This window comes from Petaurus breviceps, unplaced genomic scaffold (assembly GCF_028583685.1).
Source record: "Petaurus breviceps papuanus isolate PSGF00001 unplaced genomic scaffold, PetGlider_PUasm1.0 555, whole genome shotgun sequence".
In the NCBI taxonomy this organism is placed as follows: Eukaryota; Metazoa; Chordata; class Mammalia; order Diprotodontia; family Petauridae; genus Petaurus; species Petaurus breviceps.
In genome coordinates, this window is record NW_027186373.1 from 966,105 (window position 1) to 980,082 (window position 13,978).

Genomic DNA, 13,978 nt, shown 5'->3' on the forward strand with positions numbered 1-13,978 from the left:
CTCCCTGTCTCTGACCCAGTGTCTCCCCAGCTCTGCCCCCATCTCCCGCATGTCTCTGCCCCTATGTCTCCATCTCCCCAGCTCTGCCACCCTGTCTGTCTGCTCCCTGTCTCTGACCCAGTGTCTCCCCAGCTCTGCCCCCACCTCCCACCTGTCTCTGCCCCTATGTCTCCATCTCCCCAACTCTGCCCCTTCTGTCTCTGCCCCCTCCTGATACCCTCTCTCCCTGTCTCTAACCCCCTCTGTCTCTGCCTCCCTGTCTGTCTTCCCAGCTCTGCCCCCTTTGTCTCTGCCACCCTGTCTCCGACTCAGTGTCTCTCTGTCCCCAGCTCTGCCCCCACCTCCCGCCTGTCTCTGCCCCTTCCTGATGCCATCTCTCTCTGTCTCAGTCTCCCCTGTTTCTAAACCCATCTGTTTCTGCCTCCCCCGTCTTGTCTTCCCAGCTCTGCCCCCTCTATCTCTGACCCCTGTCTCAGTTTGACCCCACGTCTCTAATTCTCACTAGGTCGCCAATGCCTTGCCCTCTTGCCTGCCTCCGGTGGCCTCGGGGTCCCTCCCGTTCCTGGTCAGTCCCCAACTCTCCTGCCGCCAGTTCCACTGTCCGCTCCCCAGGGGGAGAGGAGGAGGATGAAGATGGGGGGCCTGGGCCCGGCCCCACCGAGGTGGAGTCCCCCATCCTGCCTCCGCCATCCCCCATGGACTGTCTCATCTGCGTCTCCCCCTTCGACGGGCTTTTCAAGCTCCCCAAACGCCTGGCTTGCGGCCACGTCTTCTGCCTAGAGTGCCTGGCACGGCTGTCGCTGGCCACCGTGGGCAGCGGGGAGGCCGTGGCCTGCCCCATGTGCCGCGCGCCCACCCGCCTGCCGCCCCGCCGCGGGCCCCCCGCGCTGCCCACGGAGCCCACTCTCCTGCCCCGGGGCGCCCAGAGCCCCAGCCCATGCCAGGGCTCAGTCCGTTTCGACCGGCGGCGGGGTCTTCTCTACCTCCGTCCCCCGTCGTCCTCAGGCCAGTCCAAGGCCCGCGAGGGCCCCCCACCGCCCCCTCCTCTTCGGCTGGGACGGCCCCAGACCAGGACCCTGGGCTGGGACCGCTCGACTTGGGCCTTCCACGCGGCGGTCACCCTGGCGGTGCTGGTCACCGCGGGGCTCGTCGTCTCGGGGGTCTACATCTTCTTTCTCATTCCCCACTCCAGCTCTCACACCATCGTCCTCCCGCGCCCGCCCCTGGCCCCCGCCCCAGCCGCTCCCACCAACTTCTCGTGGCCCCAGCCCCCTGCGACGGCCGCTGTAGGGCCCCCAGCACCCGCCGGTCCCTCGGCCTGGCCCCTGCGCCCGCGCCACACAGAGCCCATGGAAAACGCGCTCCCCGTGGAGTTCTCTGGGTCGCCACTGCATCCAGGTTCCTGGCCTCCTGGTGACCAAGAGGGGGCAGGGACCCCCAGCTCGAGCCCCACCGACCTCCCTGGAGGGGAGCCTCCCCTGGGGGGCTGAGAGAGAAGTGTCCACCCTGTGGATGTCTGTCTGCAGGCATGTAGCTTGGCAGAAGGTTCACACCTAGAGGAAAGCCAGCGGCCCAGGCAGATCTGGGGCCTTGGGCCTGCTGTAGAGGGGAAACCGAGGCAGCCCAGGCAGATCTGGGGGAAACCAAGGCAACCCAAGCAGATCTGGGGTCTTCTTGGACCTCCTATAGATGGGGAAACTGAGGCAGCCCAGGCAGATCTGGGGCCTTGGGCCCCCTGTAGAGGGGAAACTGAGGCAGCCCAGGCAGATCTGGGGGAAACTGAGGAGATCCAGGCAGATCTGGGGCCTTAGGCCTCCTATAGATGGGAAAACTGAGGCAGCCCAGGGAGTTCTGGGGGCTTGGGCCTCCTGTAGATGGGGAAACCAAGGCAGCCCAGGCAGACCCAAAGGCATGAGCAAAGGCTGCACTGAATGTGAGCAGGGTCACTTTGGCACCAGCCAAGCCTGGCTCTGCTTGGGGGGAGGGGGAGGGGGGTGTTTAGCTTGACCCCAGGCCTCGTCTTAGATCCCTGGGTTGGTCCTGGAGCACAGATGTAGAGCTGGAGTCTAGCACAACTCCCCTTCCTCATTTTATAGAGAAGGAAACTGAAGCCCAGCCAAGGACAGCCACCTGTCTCAGGGCCTGCAGGTAGTGAGCAGAATGTCAGCCCACCCAGAGGATGGGGGGGCAGGGGTCAGTAAGTCAGGGGAGATGGGCCCATCTGAACTATTCATTTCCTCTCTGGGAGCCTTAGTTTCCCCAACTGAAAACAGGGTTTGGGGGGGGTGGGGTTGGCATGGGCAGTTTGAACCCTCATCTCCCCTCCCTCCAGGAGCTTCCTTCATAGCCTGGGGATCTCCAAGCACCTCTCCCTGAGTCCCCCTGGCCATCCGTGAGCCCGGCAGCGCTTCCACCACTTTTGTGCCTGACTCCTAAGCCCCTGGTGCCCCACTGGAGGGTCTGCCTGCCCAGGCTCCCTGACCCCCCTGCTGGGTCAGGTCTAAAGCCCCCTCCTCACACTTGTGCCCCCAGGCTCGCCTTGTCCCTCCCAGTGATGCCCGAGACTCCTCCGGGGCCAGACCCAGACCCCACTCGAGCTTCAGGACCCTGCCCAGGCTCCTTCCTGGGGGGTGGCCCAATGCTTTGTGCTCTCCAGGATCTCCCGTCGGAGCCTTTGTCCGGGCTGTGTTCCGTCCCCTGACTTGCTCCAGCCCCCACCTCTGAAAGGATACCCCCCCCTCGCCCCGCGGCGTGCAGCATGGGACTGTCAGCTCCCTGTGACCCCTCCTCCCCCATGCCTCGGTTTCCCTTTCTGTACAAGCTAAGGGGCTCTGCAAACCTCTTGGGACGTTCATGTTTGCTTTTGTAATAAATGCCTGTTGATTGACTAACTGATGGGTTCCTGACTGTGCCACTACGTTCTCGAGACTCTTTCTTCCCTTGTCTGGGAATTCAGGGGTCTGTAACATAGAGGGAGGTCGTAAAGAGCCGCCTGAAGCTTTGAAGTTCAGGCCCTTGACCACGCAAACCACAGTGCCACCCGAGGTCGGGCGCATGCGCAGAGGAGTCCTTAGGGCTCAGCCTCCAGACTACGTGTCCCAGGAGGCTTCGCGCGTCCCATGAATGACGGCACAGGAGAGGTGGTTGCTATGAGACCGTCCTCCGTCCGCGCACGCCCCCACCCCCCCCACCCCCACTTATCATAGAAACTACTAGGCCCGCGCCCCATTGCTCGGAAGAGGTGTGTGGGCAGGGCAACCGGACAAGCCGAGAGCACACCCCGGTTCCAGAGAGGCTCCGCGGGAGCAGAGATCTCTGACGACCCCCAAGAGAGCCTCCTGGGGACAAAGGGAGAGGAGGGCCCGGTCCTCCAGACCGCCTAGAGCGTCCTCGGGGCAGAGGCCGGAAGTAGTCGCGAGTACGCTTCCGATTCTGTCCAGCCTCCGGCCAATGGGAGGCAGGGAAGTGGGAGAACTGCTGTGAGCGAGAGGGTGCGTTGGGCGCATGCGCAGGATTCCCCCACCTTTTTGCTGGGCCTCGGTTTACCCCTGTGTCTGAGACGTCTCGGGGCCCAGCCGGGCCTCGGTTTACCTCTGTGTCCCAGCTGAACTTCCGGCTTCTGCGACCCCCACCCCCCTGGGAACAGGGAATGTAGGAAGTGGAGGGAGGGCAGGAGCCTGGAGCTGCAGAGCCCTGTTTCCTCCTAGAGATAAGAGGGGGCCATTGGTGACTTTGGTGCAGAGGACTGGCCCTTGTGGCCTCCCTCTGGAAGGACTCTGCAGATGGCAGCCCTGTGGGGCTCCCCCTCCCTCCCCCTGGACGTGATGCTGGACAGCTATGGCCATGCAGCCCCAGGACCACGGAGAGAGGCCCCTGCCTCTCCTCCCCCTCAGAGATCGGCGCCCCTCCTGCACAAAGGTGGACCCCGATGGGTGTTTCTACACTCCCCTTCCCACTCCCATTTGGGTGTCAGAACCGTCCTTCTCCCACCACAGAGAGGATGGCGGCTCACGATCTAGCCACAGTCCTGATTCCAGGACACTGATGAATCAGGCAGCTATCTGGTTTGCAAAGAAGGAAACTGAGGCAGCCCAGATGGGGCAGTGACCTCCACGAGAGGTGATGGGTGTGGCCCGACGAAGTCCAGCTTTGACCTCCCCTTTTCCATCTGTAAAGTGAGGAGGTGGGACTCACTGACCTCCGTCTTCTCTCTGAGGCCCCGTGGACCCCAAGGGAAGGACCAGTCCATTCTTCTCCCATGCCCAGGGACTGGTGGGGACCTCTCTACAGCCACCCTCACTCCTCTGACCGCTTCCAGTCTCTTGCAGATCATGGGGGGGGGGAGGGCTCAGGAAGCTGCTGAGAGCGACATGGTGGTGAGAGAGACCTGTAGGGGAAAAGGAAGGATTTGGCTTCCCCAGAGATGGAATCTAAGACAGTGGCTGTTCTGTATATATCAGGAGGATCCCCCTTGAAAGAAAACACAAATGTGATTCATGTGACCAGACCTCCCAATAGCAGCTCAAACCTGGTGAAATGCCAGGGGATTCACACCAGGGAGAAGCCTTTTGGGAAATCCATTGTGGAGAGGTCTGGTTAGATGTTGGAAGACCGTAAGGGAGAGCTCAGCCCTTAACCAACACCAGAGAATTCACACCGGCTGTGGGGGCTGTGAAAGAGCCTTCAGTCCCAGCTAACACCTTTTTTGGCACCAGAGAGATACTGGGAGAGAAAGCCTACAAAGCTAGCCAAAGGCTGAGCCTACAGGAACATCATCAAATACTAGGTGGAGAGAAGCCTTATCAGGGTAATGAGTGTGCTCCAGCATTCAGGGATAGCTTCACCCTTATGAAGAACAGGACAGTTCACAATAGAGATAAAAGTGTAGTGTGAGAGGAGTGGGGAGGTCTCCTAGAGTTCAGACCTGGCAGAATACCAGAGAGTTCACACTAGAGACAAACGCTTTGTAGTGAAGGTGGGAAGGATTTCAGACTGAAGCCAGTCCTTATTCAACACTAGAGAATTCACACAGGAGAGAGGTCCTATGAATATAAGAAATGTGGGAAAACCTGGGGCGGGGGGGAGGGCAGATGAGATCTTAGGAAACACCAGAGATTTCATATCAAAGAATGAGTCTGGAAATAGTGTGTGAGAAAGCTTCTGTATTAACCAGTCTGACCTGATGTATGTGCCTCCTGAAACCACACCATTTACCTCAATGATTAATAGATGCTTGGTGGCTGGTATTGGTAAAAGGATGTATTTAGTGAGTGAGAATTAACTTCCTCTTGGCCACTTGGGTCTTTCCCCAGGACAGAACCTCTCAGAGCTGAATAAGTAATTCCAGTCAGAGGCTTTTCAGAGGGAGCTGGAAGCCAGAAGGACGCTCGATTCATGATGAATTGAATTTTGCTTCTTACAGGGCTGTCTCTGGATCTGGGTGGGCTACCCTGGGCCTTTTGGGCTCAAAGTTCACACTGTCCAAGCTGTAAGGGAGCCCAGAGGTCATTGAGTGCATCATTTTACAGAGGAGGAAACTGAGAAAGCCCAGAGAAGAAGGCAGAGTTAGGACAGAGACTGAACCTCAAGGTCAATGCCTTGCCCACTGATGTGGACAGGTAAATTCCACATGTGTTATCTATGGGATGAACCTTGGATTCTGGAACCCCCAGAGCTGGAGGGGGCTGGAGGAGCTCAGAGAAGGAGGACCTTGCCCTGGCCCACAAGTGTGACCCCCTCATTTCACAGATGAAGAAATGGAGGGGCAGAGATGATCACACAGTGAAATATCCAAGGCTGACACCACCCCTGTTTTCCCAGGCCTCTGTCTGCTGTGCCTGTCTCTCAGCCCACTCAAAGGGTGTTCCAAAGACGGCCTGCATCAGAGTTACTCCCAACTTGATTGTGAATAAATGAGGTCTCAGTGGCCCTGGAGTCTAAGTCATTCCAGAAAGGAATTCCCTCTTTGCACACATGGCCTGTCATCCACCCCCTGCCAGGAGATCTTCAGTGGGGAAAGCCACCACCTCCCCAGGCAGCCTATTCCACTGTGGGACAGCTTTAATGAGAAGTGTTTCTCAGAATGAAGCTGAAATCTGCCCGTCTAGAATGTCCTCTCCTTGCTCCTCCTGGTTCTGCCCTCTGGTGCTAAATAGCATCAGCTGGTCCCTCCTTGTAAACAGCTATCCTGTCCCTGATGCATCACCAGCTTCTCTCAGCTCCCCCAGACCTTTCTTCAGACCAACTTCTGCCACGTATTCCCCTCCAGTCTTGTGCTTGGCTTTTAATATGTGTTTTATTTATTTTTGTTACATTTCGAGCTCCCTCACTCCCAACCTGCATTAGAGAAGGCCAACATTTGACACAGATCCTCAATCCCTAGTCCATAGGTCGTCTCTTTCTCTGCAGGTGGATAGCATCTTCCTTCATGAGCCCCTTGTAGTTGATCTGAATGTTCATTTACTCAGAATAGCTCAGTCATCCACAGTTATTCTTCAAACAATGTTGCTGTTTCTGTTGGTTCTGCTCATTTCACTATGAAGTCTTTCCATGTTTTGGGTTTTTTTTTTTTTTTAGCAATTGGGGTTAGTAACTTGCTCAAGGTTACACGGCCAGGTGTTTCTGGGTAGGTGCTAAGTGTCTGAGCCTGGATTCAATCTCCAGGTCATCCCCACACTGGAGCCATGCTTTTACTTGCTGAGCCACCTGGCTGCCTCTCCATGTTTTTCTAAGATCATTGAGCTCATCATTTCTTATAGTCCAAGAGTATTCCACTACAGTCATGTACCACAACTTGTCCAGCTATTCCCCAACTGACGGGCAGCCCAGCAGTCAGTCTCCCCTTCTTGGGCACCACAAAGAGAGCTGCTATGAACATTTTAGAGCATAGAGGCTCTTTTCCTTTTTCCTTGATCAAGGGAGAAATGGATCAAAGGGTATATATATAAAACCCTATATATTGGATCAGTTCACAATTCCATCGACAGGGTATCAGTGTCCCTATTTTTCTATATTCCCTCCAACATTTGCCATTTTCCTTTCCATCATTTTAGCCAACTTGATAGGTATGAGATGTTTTAATTTTCATTTCTCTAATCAATAATGATTTAGAGCCTTTTTATATGATTATATATAGCTTTCACTTTTTGCTTCCAAAAACTGCCTGTTCATATCCTTTAACCATTTGTCACTTGGGGAATGATTCATATCCTTATAAATTTGACTCAGTTCTCTATATATTTGAGATATAAGGCCTTTATCTGAGAAATGGTCTATAAATAACTCCCTCCCCCTCCAATATTTTGCTTTCCTCAATCTTGGCTACATTTATTTTATTTATAAAAAAACTTTTAAATTTAATTAATCAAAATTATCCATTTTACATACCCCTGTGCTCTCTATTCCATGTTTATTCATTTATCCATAAATCTGATAGGTAATATATTCCATGCTTCTCTGATTTACTTAGGAGATCTCTATGTTTAAATCATGTATCCATTTTAATCTTGTCTTGGTAAATGGTATAAGATGTTGGTTTATACCCAATTTTTGCCAGACTGCTTTCCAGTTTTTCCAACAATTTTTTAAATCAAATAGTGAGTTCTTATCCCAAAAGCTTAAATATTTACATTTATCAAACATAAGGTTACTATAATCATTTACTACTGTGTATTGTATACTGATTCTATTCTACTGATACACCATTTTATTTCTTAGCCAGTACTGGATAGCTTTGAGAATTACTGCTTTATGTTACAGTTTTAAGATCTGGTAGTGTTAAACCCCCTTCATTAATTCCTTTGTAATTCTGGGCCTTTTGTTCTTCCAAATGAATTTTATTATGTTTTCTAGCTCAATAAAATATTTTTTTTGTAGTTTAATTGGGGTGCAACTGAATAAGTAGATTAGATGGAACTCATTTTTTAAAATATTGACTCAGCCCACCCATGAACAATTAATATTTCTCCAACTCTTTAAATTCAACTTTATTTGTATAAAAGGTGTTTTATAATTATGTTCATATAGTTTCTAGTTTTGTCTTGCCAGGTATACTCCTAAATATTTTATATTGTCTATGGTTATTTCAAGTAATATATCTTACTGTCTTCTTGGAGGGTTATATAGAAATGCTGACATTTTAGGTGGATTTCTTTTATATCCTGCTACTTTTCTAAAATTATTGTTTCTACTGATTTTTTAGTCTAATCTCTAGGGTTTTTCAATTATACCATCATTTCATCTGCAAAAAGAGATAGTTTTTTTTCCTCATTGCTGTAGCTAGCATTTCTAGCACAATATTGAATAATGTTGGTGATAATGGACATCCTTGTTTCACTCCTGATATAACTGGGAAGGCTTCTAGCTTAGCCCCATTACAAATAATGCTCCACGATGGCTTTAGGTAGCTGCTGCTTATCATTTTAAGGAAAAAAATATTTATACCTATGCTTTCAAGTGTTTTTTTTTAATAAGAGTGCATGTTGTAGTTAGTCAAAAGCCTTTTCTGTCTTTATTGATATAATCATATGATTTTTTGCTTTTGTTATTGATATAACCAATTATGCTAATAACTTTCTTTATATTGAGGCAACCCTGCATTCCTGGTCTGACTCTCACTTGATCACAATATATTGCTATAGTCTCCAGCTAGCATTTTCTTTAGGATTTTTGCATCTATATTTATGAGTGAAGTTGGTCCCTAGTTTTATTTCTCTGTTTCATACCCATCTTGTACTTGTGAAGTCATTTCTGAATGTGACCTCTGCTTTCATCCAGTCCCATGCTCCAGCCTGCTGAGACCTTTGGGGAGTCAGACTCTGTCCTGGGCCCATTGTGTGAACTGTCTGCTGAATCTGAGGACACACAGGCCCGCTCTGCAGATCATTTCCCACCTGGCTGCACCCTTTTGGACTAGACTCCTTTACTTGCATTCTGTCCTCCTCTCCCTCCCCTCTTTTCCAGGTTCCTCTTCTGTGGTGTCTTTCCCATTAGGTTCTGAGGTCCTTGAGGACAGGGACTGTTTTTCACTTTAGTATTTGTATTCCCAGGGCTTAACCCAATGCCTACATATAGTGGGTGCTTAATAAACATTTGAGTGACCGACTGATTCAAGTCCTTAATAAAAATGGTAGTTGAACTAGACAAGGATAATGCTTTGAGTCTCACCCCAAGCTAGAAGGGGCCTCAGGAGCATTTCAATACAGCCAGCAGCTATGTAAGTTTTCTAGGACAATGTTCTCCTCTCGTATGTCCAAGGTCACCTCTTTGGAAAGGGGATTGTGGAAGAGCTTCCCAGCCCATGCTCATGAGGGTCCGGGGAGACACATTCCCTAGATTTGCTGTTTGGACTCCCTGCCACAAGCTCTCTGCATTCCTGAACATCCTCCACTGAACTATTAAAGGAATCTTCACCTCCCCTCCTCATAATGTCTAGTGGCTCCCTGTCACTCCCAGCACCAAATATCAAATCCTCTAGTTTTGTCCTTCAAAGCCCTTCCCCTTGTAAAAGCCTCAGAGTCCCCCTCCCAGTGTCCCCTGGTTTTCAGTGACAATTGGCCTCCTCCCGGTCCTCACAAAGTCCACTCCAGGCATTTTCTCTGGTTATTCTCTGTTCCTGGAAGTGCTTCCTCCTCATCTCCCACCTTCCTGGGAAAGCCTTAGGATCACCCTTCATGCCTTCCCTTTTTCGGTGATCCCCATTCTATCCATAATTTGTGCCTAATTGTTCGCCTCTTGTCTCTCCCATTAGACTGGAAGCTACTGGGAACAGGGGCTGACTGTCTCCTACCGTTCTTTGTACCCCCAGCACGTAGTATGCTGCTTGGCACGTAGTAGGTACCTAATAAATGTTTGTTTCCTTCTTTCCTTTGCTGTTTGTACATCCTCTCCCCATTTGGCGGTGAGCTCCTTGAAAGCAGATTTTGCCTGTCTTTTATCATTCTTTGTACCCCCAGCACGTAGCATGGTGCCTGCACATAGTAGGTGTAGGTGCTTAATAAATGTTTATTGATCGACTGATCTTGAGATCGGAACAACACTCTTGTGTTGCTTGTTGGGTGGGCTTCCCGCAGAGCCAGCAGCCTTAGGACAGGGGCTTCCGTTAAAGCCTTCTCCTTGTCCCCCGCCCCCGGGGTGGGGTGGGGGGGTAGGAGGCGGACTGGCGGGGGTGGGGGGGAGAGACCCTCCTCAGCCCCTGGAGCCCAGGCCGAACGTGCGCGGGGCTGCCAGAGCCCGGCGCAAGGCCCCCTGCATGTCACGGTTGCGCAGGGTGTAAATGGCCGGGTAGAGCAGGGGCGTCAGGTAGATGTAGACCAATGAAACCAGCTTGTCCTGCTCCAGAGAGCGGCCCTCGAGTGGCCTCGCGTACATGGCCGTGGCGGAGCCGTAGTGCAACACCGCCACGGTGAGGTGCGAGGCTACGGTGCCCAGCGCCTTGCGGCGGCCCTCCGCCCCGGCCCCCGGGCCCAGGATGGTGGCCAGCACGCGCGCATAGGACAGCAGGATCAGCGCCAGGGGCAGCACCAGCAGCAGGAGGCAGGCGGCCAGCAGCGCGCGCTCCTGCAGCACCTTGTCCCCGCAGGCCAGCTCGAGCAGCGCGGGCAGGTCGCAGAAGACGTGGTTGACCAGGCGGCCGCGGCAGAAGGGCAGCTGAAAGATGGCCGTGGTGAGGGCCAGCGCCAGGGCGGCCCCGCCGGCGCAGCAGGCGGCCAGCAGCCGCCAGCACAGGGCGGGCGTCACCAGCTGCGGGTAGCGCAGTGGGCGGCAGATGGCCAGGTAGCGGTCCAGGGCCATGGCGGCCAGCAGCAGGCACTCGGCGCCGCCCAGGGCCACAAAGAGACCCATCTGGGCCGCGCAGGCGGTGGCCGGCACCTGCTGACCCCCGGGGTGCAGCAGGAAGCCGGCCAGCGTGCGAGGAGTAAGCACGAGCGTGTAGGCCACCTCCACGGCGGACAGCGAGCCCAGGAAGAAGTACATGGGCGTGTGCAGCGCGCGGTCGGCGGCCGCCAGGGCCACGATCAACAGGTTGCCGGCCAGTGTCGCCACGTAGAGGGGCAGCCCCAGGGCGAAGAGCAGGGCGCGCAGTCCCCGGGGCCATCCCGAGAAGCCCAGGATCACAAAGTCGCGAGGCAAGCGTGCAGTCCAGTTGGCCTCTGGCCGCAGGCTCATGGCGTGGGGCTCTGGGGGAGGAAGGGACAAAAGGGCTGTCCAGGGCTCGGGCCGAAGAGGGGCAGGCGCAATTGGATGGAGCCCGGACTTAGACTGGCCAAGAATGAGGACATTTAGATCTGGAAGGGGCTTAGAGATCATTGATCCTGAAGTTTACATGAAGGAAAACTGAGGTCTAGCCAGGGGCCCGAAGTTGCCCAAATTCCCAGGGCGTTGTAGTGGCCGCCTGACTGGGTGCATTCCCTGGGTTCTGAGAGGCAAGAGACCGAGCTGTCTCCTCAGCTTGCTGTGTGCTCCCAGGGTTCCCGAAGGGGGGCTTTGGAAGGCTCCTCAGCCGCCTGCTGGGCCCTTCCCCCCCCTCCCCCCCCCCCCCCCAGTCTTCAGGCCGGCAGCCTCTGCTGCTGGCCACTTCCCCAGGCGAGCCACAGCCCTTGGGCACAGGTTAGTGAGCGGTCCTTGCGGCTGCCGGATCCCTCAGCCCCCTTCTCCTCCCACCCCTAGGTTCCATTCTAAGGCTACACACGCTTTGCCCTGCGATCTTCTAGCTCCATAGGGAGCAGATATGCTTTCCATTTGAACCTTTTCCTTTTCCACTCCCTCCATCCTCCACCATCCCCCTCTGGTTCTCATTCCCCCGACTCTGGGCCTTCACTGAAGGATGTGAGGCCGTTGGAATGCTTTTTCTCATCTACCGCCTATCCAAGATTCTGCTGTTGTCTGTGGACCTTCAGGAAGGGGTTGGGGGAAGGGAGCAAGAATCTATTAAGCTCCTACTATGTGCCAGCACTGTGCTAATCCAGCCTCAGGCACTTACCTCTCTCTGCTTCAGTACCTCTCAGGGTTGTGAAGATCAAGTGTAATAATATTGGTGTAAAGCCCTTAGCACAGTGACTGGAGCAGAGCAGGGCCCGTATAAATGTTCATTCAGTCCCATTTCCCCCAAATCCTCTTCACTTTCAACCTTCTCTATTTATATAGAGGGCACCACCATCCTCCCAACCTAGGACGCCTGGACTCCTCACTCTCTCTCATTCTCCGTATCTAACACCTTCACAACATCTCTCACCTCCTCTGATACTACCCCAGCCTTATCACCTCCTGCCTGGACTATGGCAGTAGCTGCTAGGGGGGCTGCCTGCCTCCGTCTCTCCCCTCTCCCATTCATCCCTCATTAAGCCAAGGAAGCTCAAGTCCAACCATGGCACCTCTTAGTCAATAACCTCCAGTAATTCCCCATGCCTCCAGGAGCAAATACGAACTTGTTTGGCATTCAAAGCCCCTCAGAACCTGACCCGCTCTTGCCTTTCCAGTCTTTCTACACCTCACTCCCCACCACATAATCCTCGGTCTCATGACCTTGACCTCTGGCTGTTCCATGAAGCAGACATGAACCAGGAATTTTCAACGACTGTTTCCTATGCCTGCAATGCTCTCCCTCCTGGTCTCCACCTCCTGGCCAATTTCCTAGCTTCCTTTGCAGTCCCAACTAAAACCCCACCTCTTACTGGGAGACTCTCTCAACCCCTCCTTAATGGTACCACCCTCTCTCTGACATTATCTCCAGCTCCCCCATCAGCAGGTTTTGGTAGGTAATTCTTTACTTGTCTCCGTTAGGCTGTGAGCTCTGCTCTGTGAGCAGACTCTTTTGTCTTCCTTTATATCCTTAGTGCAGTGCCTGGTACATAGTAGGCATTTAATCAATGCTTGTGGACTGACTGAGTGACACTGAGCCCCAGCTCTTTCACACAAATTGCTCTAACCCTAACCCAAGGATAATACTGACCATTCACTCCAGTTCCACGGCATCTGGGCAGGGCTTGCTCAGTGTCCCAGCCTGCAACACCCTGACCTTCGCCAACCCTGCCCACCATCCTCCAGATGTCGGTTCTGCTTCCTAACTTGTCCCCTTCAGGTCAGATACAGATGCCTTCTCTGCTTTTGTTCAAGACTGGAAGAATGATTAAGGGCACCAGGACAGAGCCAGATCCCCAGGTCTCTATTGGAGACCTCTTGCCCCTTTGTTCCCAGGGGGTCAAAGTAGGATTAAGGGGTAGAAGCTGCTAAGAAACCAGTTCCGGCTTCATGTAAAGTGCTGTCTAAAAGTGAGAAGGCAACCTTGAGAGGTGATCATTTCCTTTCCACTGGAGATCTTCAAGCCAAGGCTAGATGCCTGCTTGTGGTAGGGATTTCTGTTCCTGACCACTAAGGGCCTTACCTGACATCCAACCATTAATGACTAGCACTCAATGGATTCCAAATGGCCAAGACCTCTGACTTAGGTCCCTTTTCCCACTAAATCGATGACCTATGAGCTTATGAGTCTGTGAGCTCGGCATGTTTAGTCTGGGGGGGGGGCGGTGGGGATGGGGGGGAGGCAGGGAAGGGTGGCACCTGATAGCTCTGTTCAGGTACTTGAAGGGTTGTCCTGTGGATTTGGTTAGTTCTCTCAGGAGCAATGGGGTGAGTCGAGGAGTGGGGAAATGTTGCAACGATGCCATCCCAGAGAGGGATGGGCCACCTCTGGAGGTGGTGGGCTCTTCCTCCTTGGAGGTCTCCAAGCAGGGGTTAACTGATTGCACCGAGGGCATGCTACAGCAAGGATTCCTTTCAGGGATGGGGTCAACTGGCTAGCCATTTATGTTGCTTCCAGCTCTCTGACTGCATGCTCTAATGAATTCAATAGAAATCACAGATGGTCTGAGTGGTTAGCACAGGAACTTGAACACACTTGTTGCTTAATAAGTGCTGACATAAAAATACTGAGCAAATGCAGAAAGTTCAGCAGGGCTGACTTCCCCTTCCCTCAGCTCCT

General features: G+C 53.3%; 2 protein-coding genes across 2 annotated transcripts; one reads left to right on the forward strand and one right to left on the reverse strand.

Moving 5' to 3' along the window:
- The first annotated feature begins 335 nt into the window (after window positions 1-335).
- RNF225 (ring finger protein 225) lies at window positions 336-2,891 on the forward strand. The gene has a single exon (XM_069102736.1). The coding sequence runs from the start codon at window positions 513-515 to the stop codon at window positions 1,488-1,490; it is 978 nt and encodes a 325-aa protein (XP_068958837.1). The 5' UTR covers window positions 336-512; the 3' UTR covers window positions 1,491-2,891.
- Window positions 2,892-10,185: 7,294 nt separating this feature from the next.
- Window positions 10,186-11,166, reverse strand: LOC138172936 (olfactory receptor 10AC1-like). The gene has a single exon (XM_069102785.1). It carries the CDS (start codon window positions 11,164-11,166, stop codon window positions 10,186-10,188), a length of 981 nt encoding a protein of 326 aa, XP_068958886.1.
- Window positions 11,167-13,978: the final 2,812 nt, after the last annotated feature.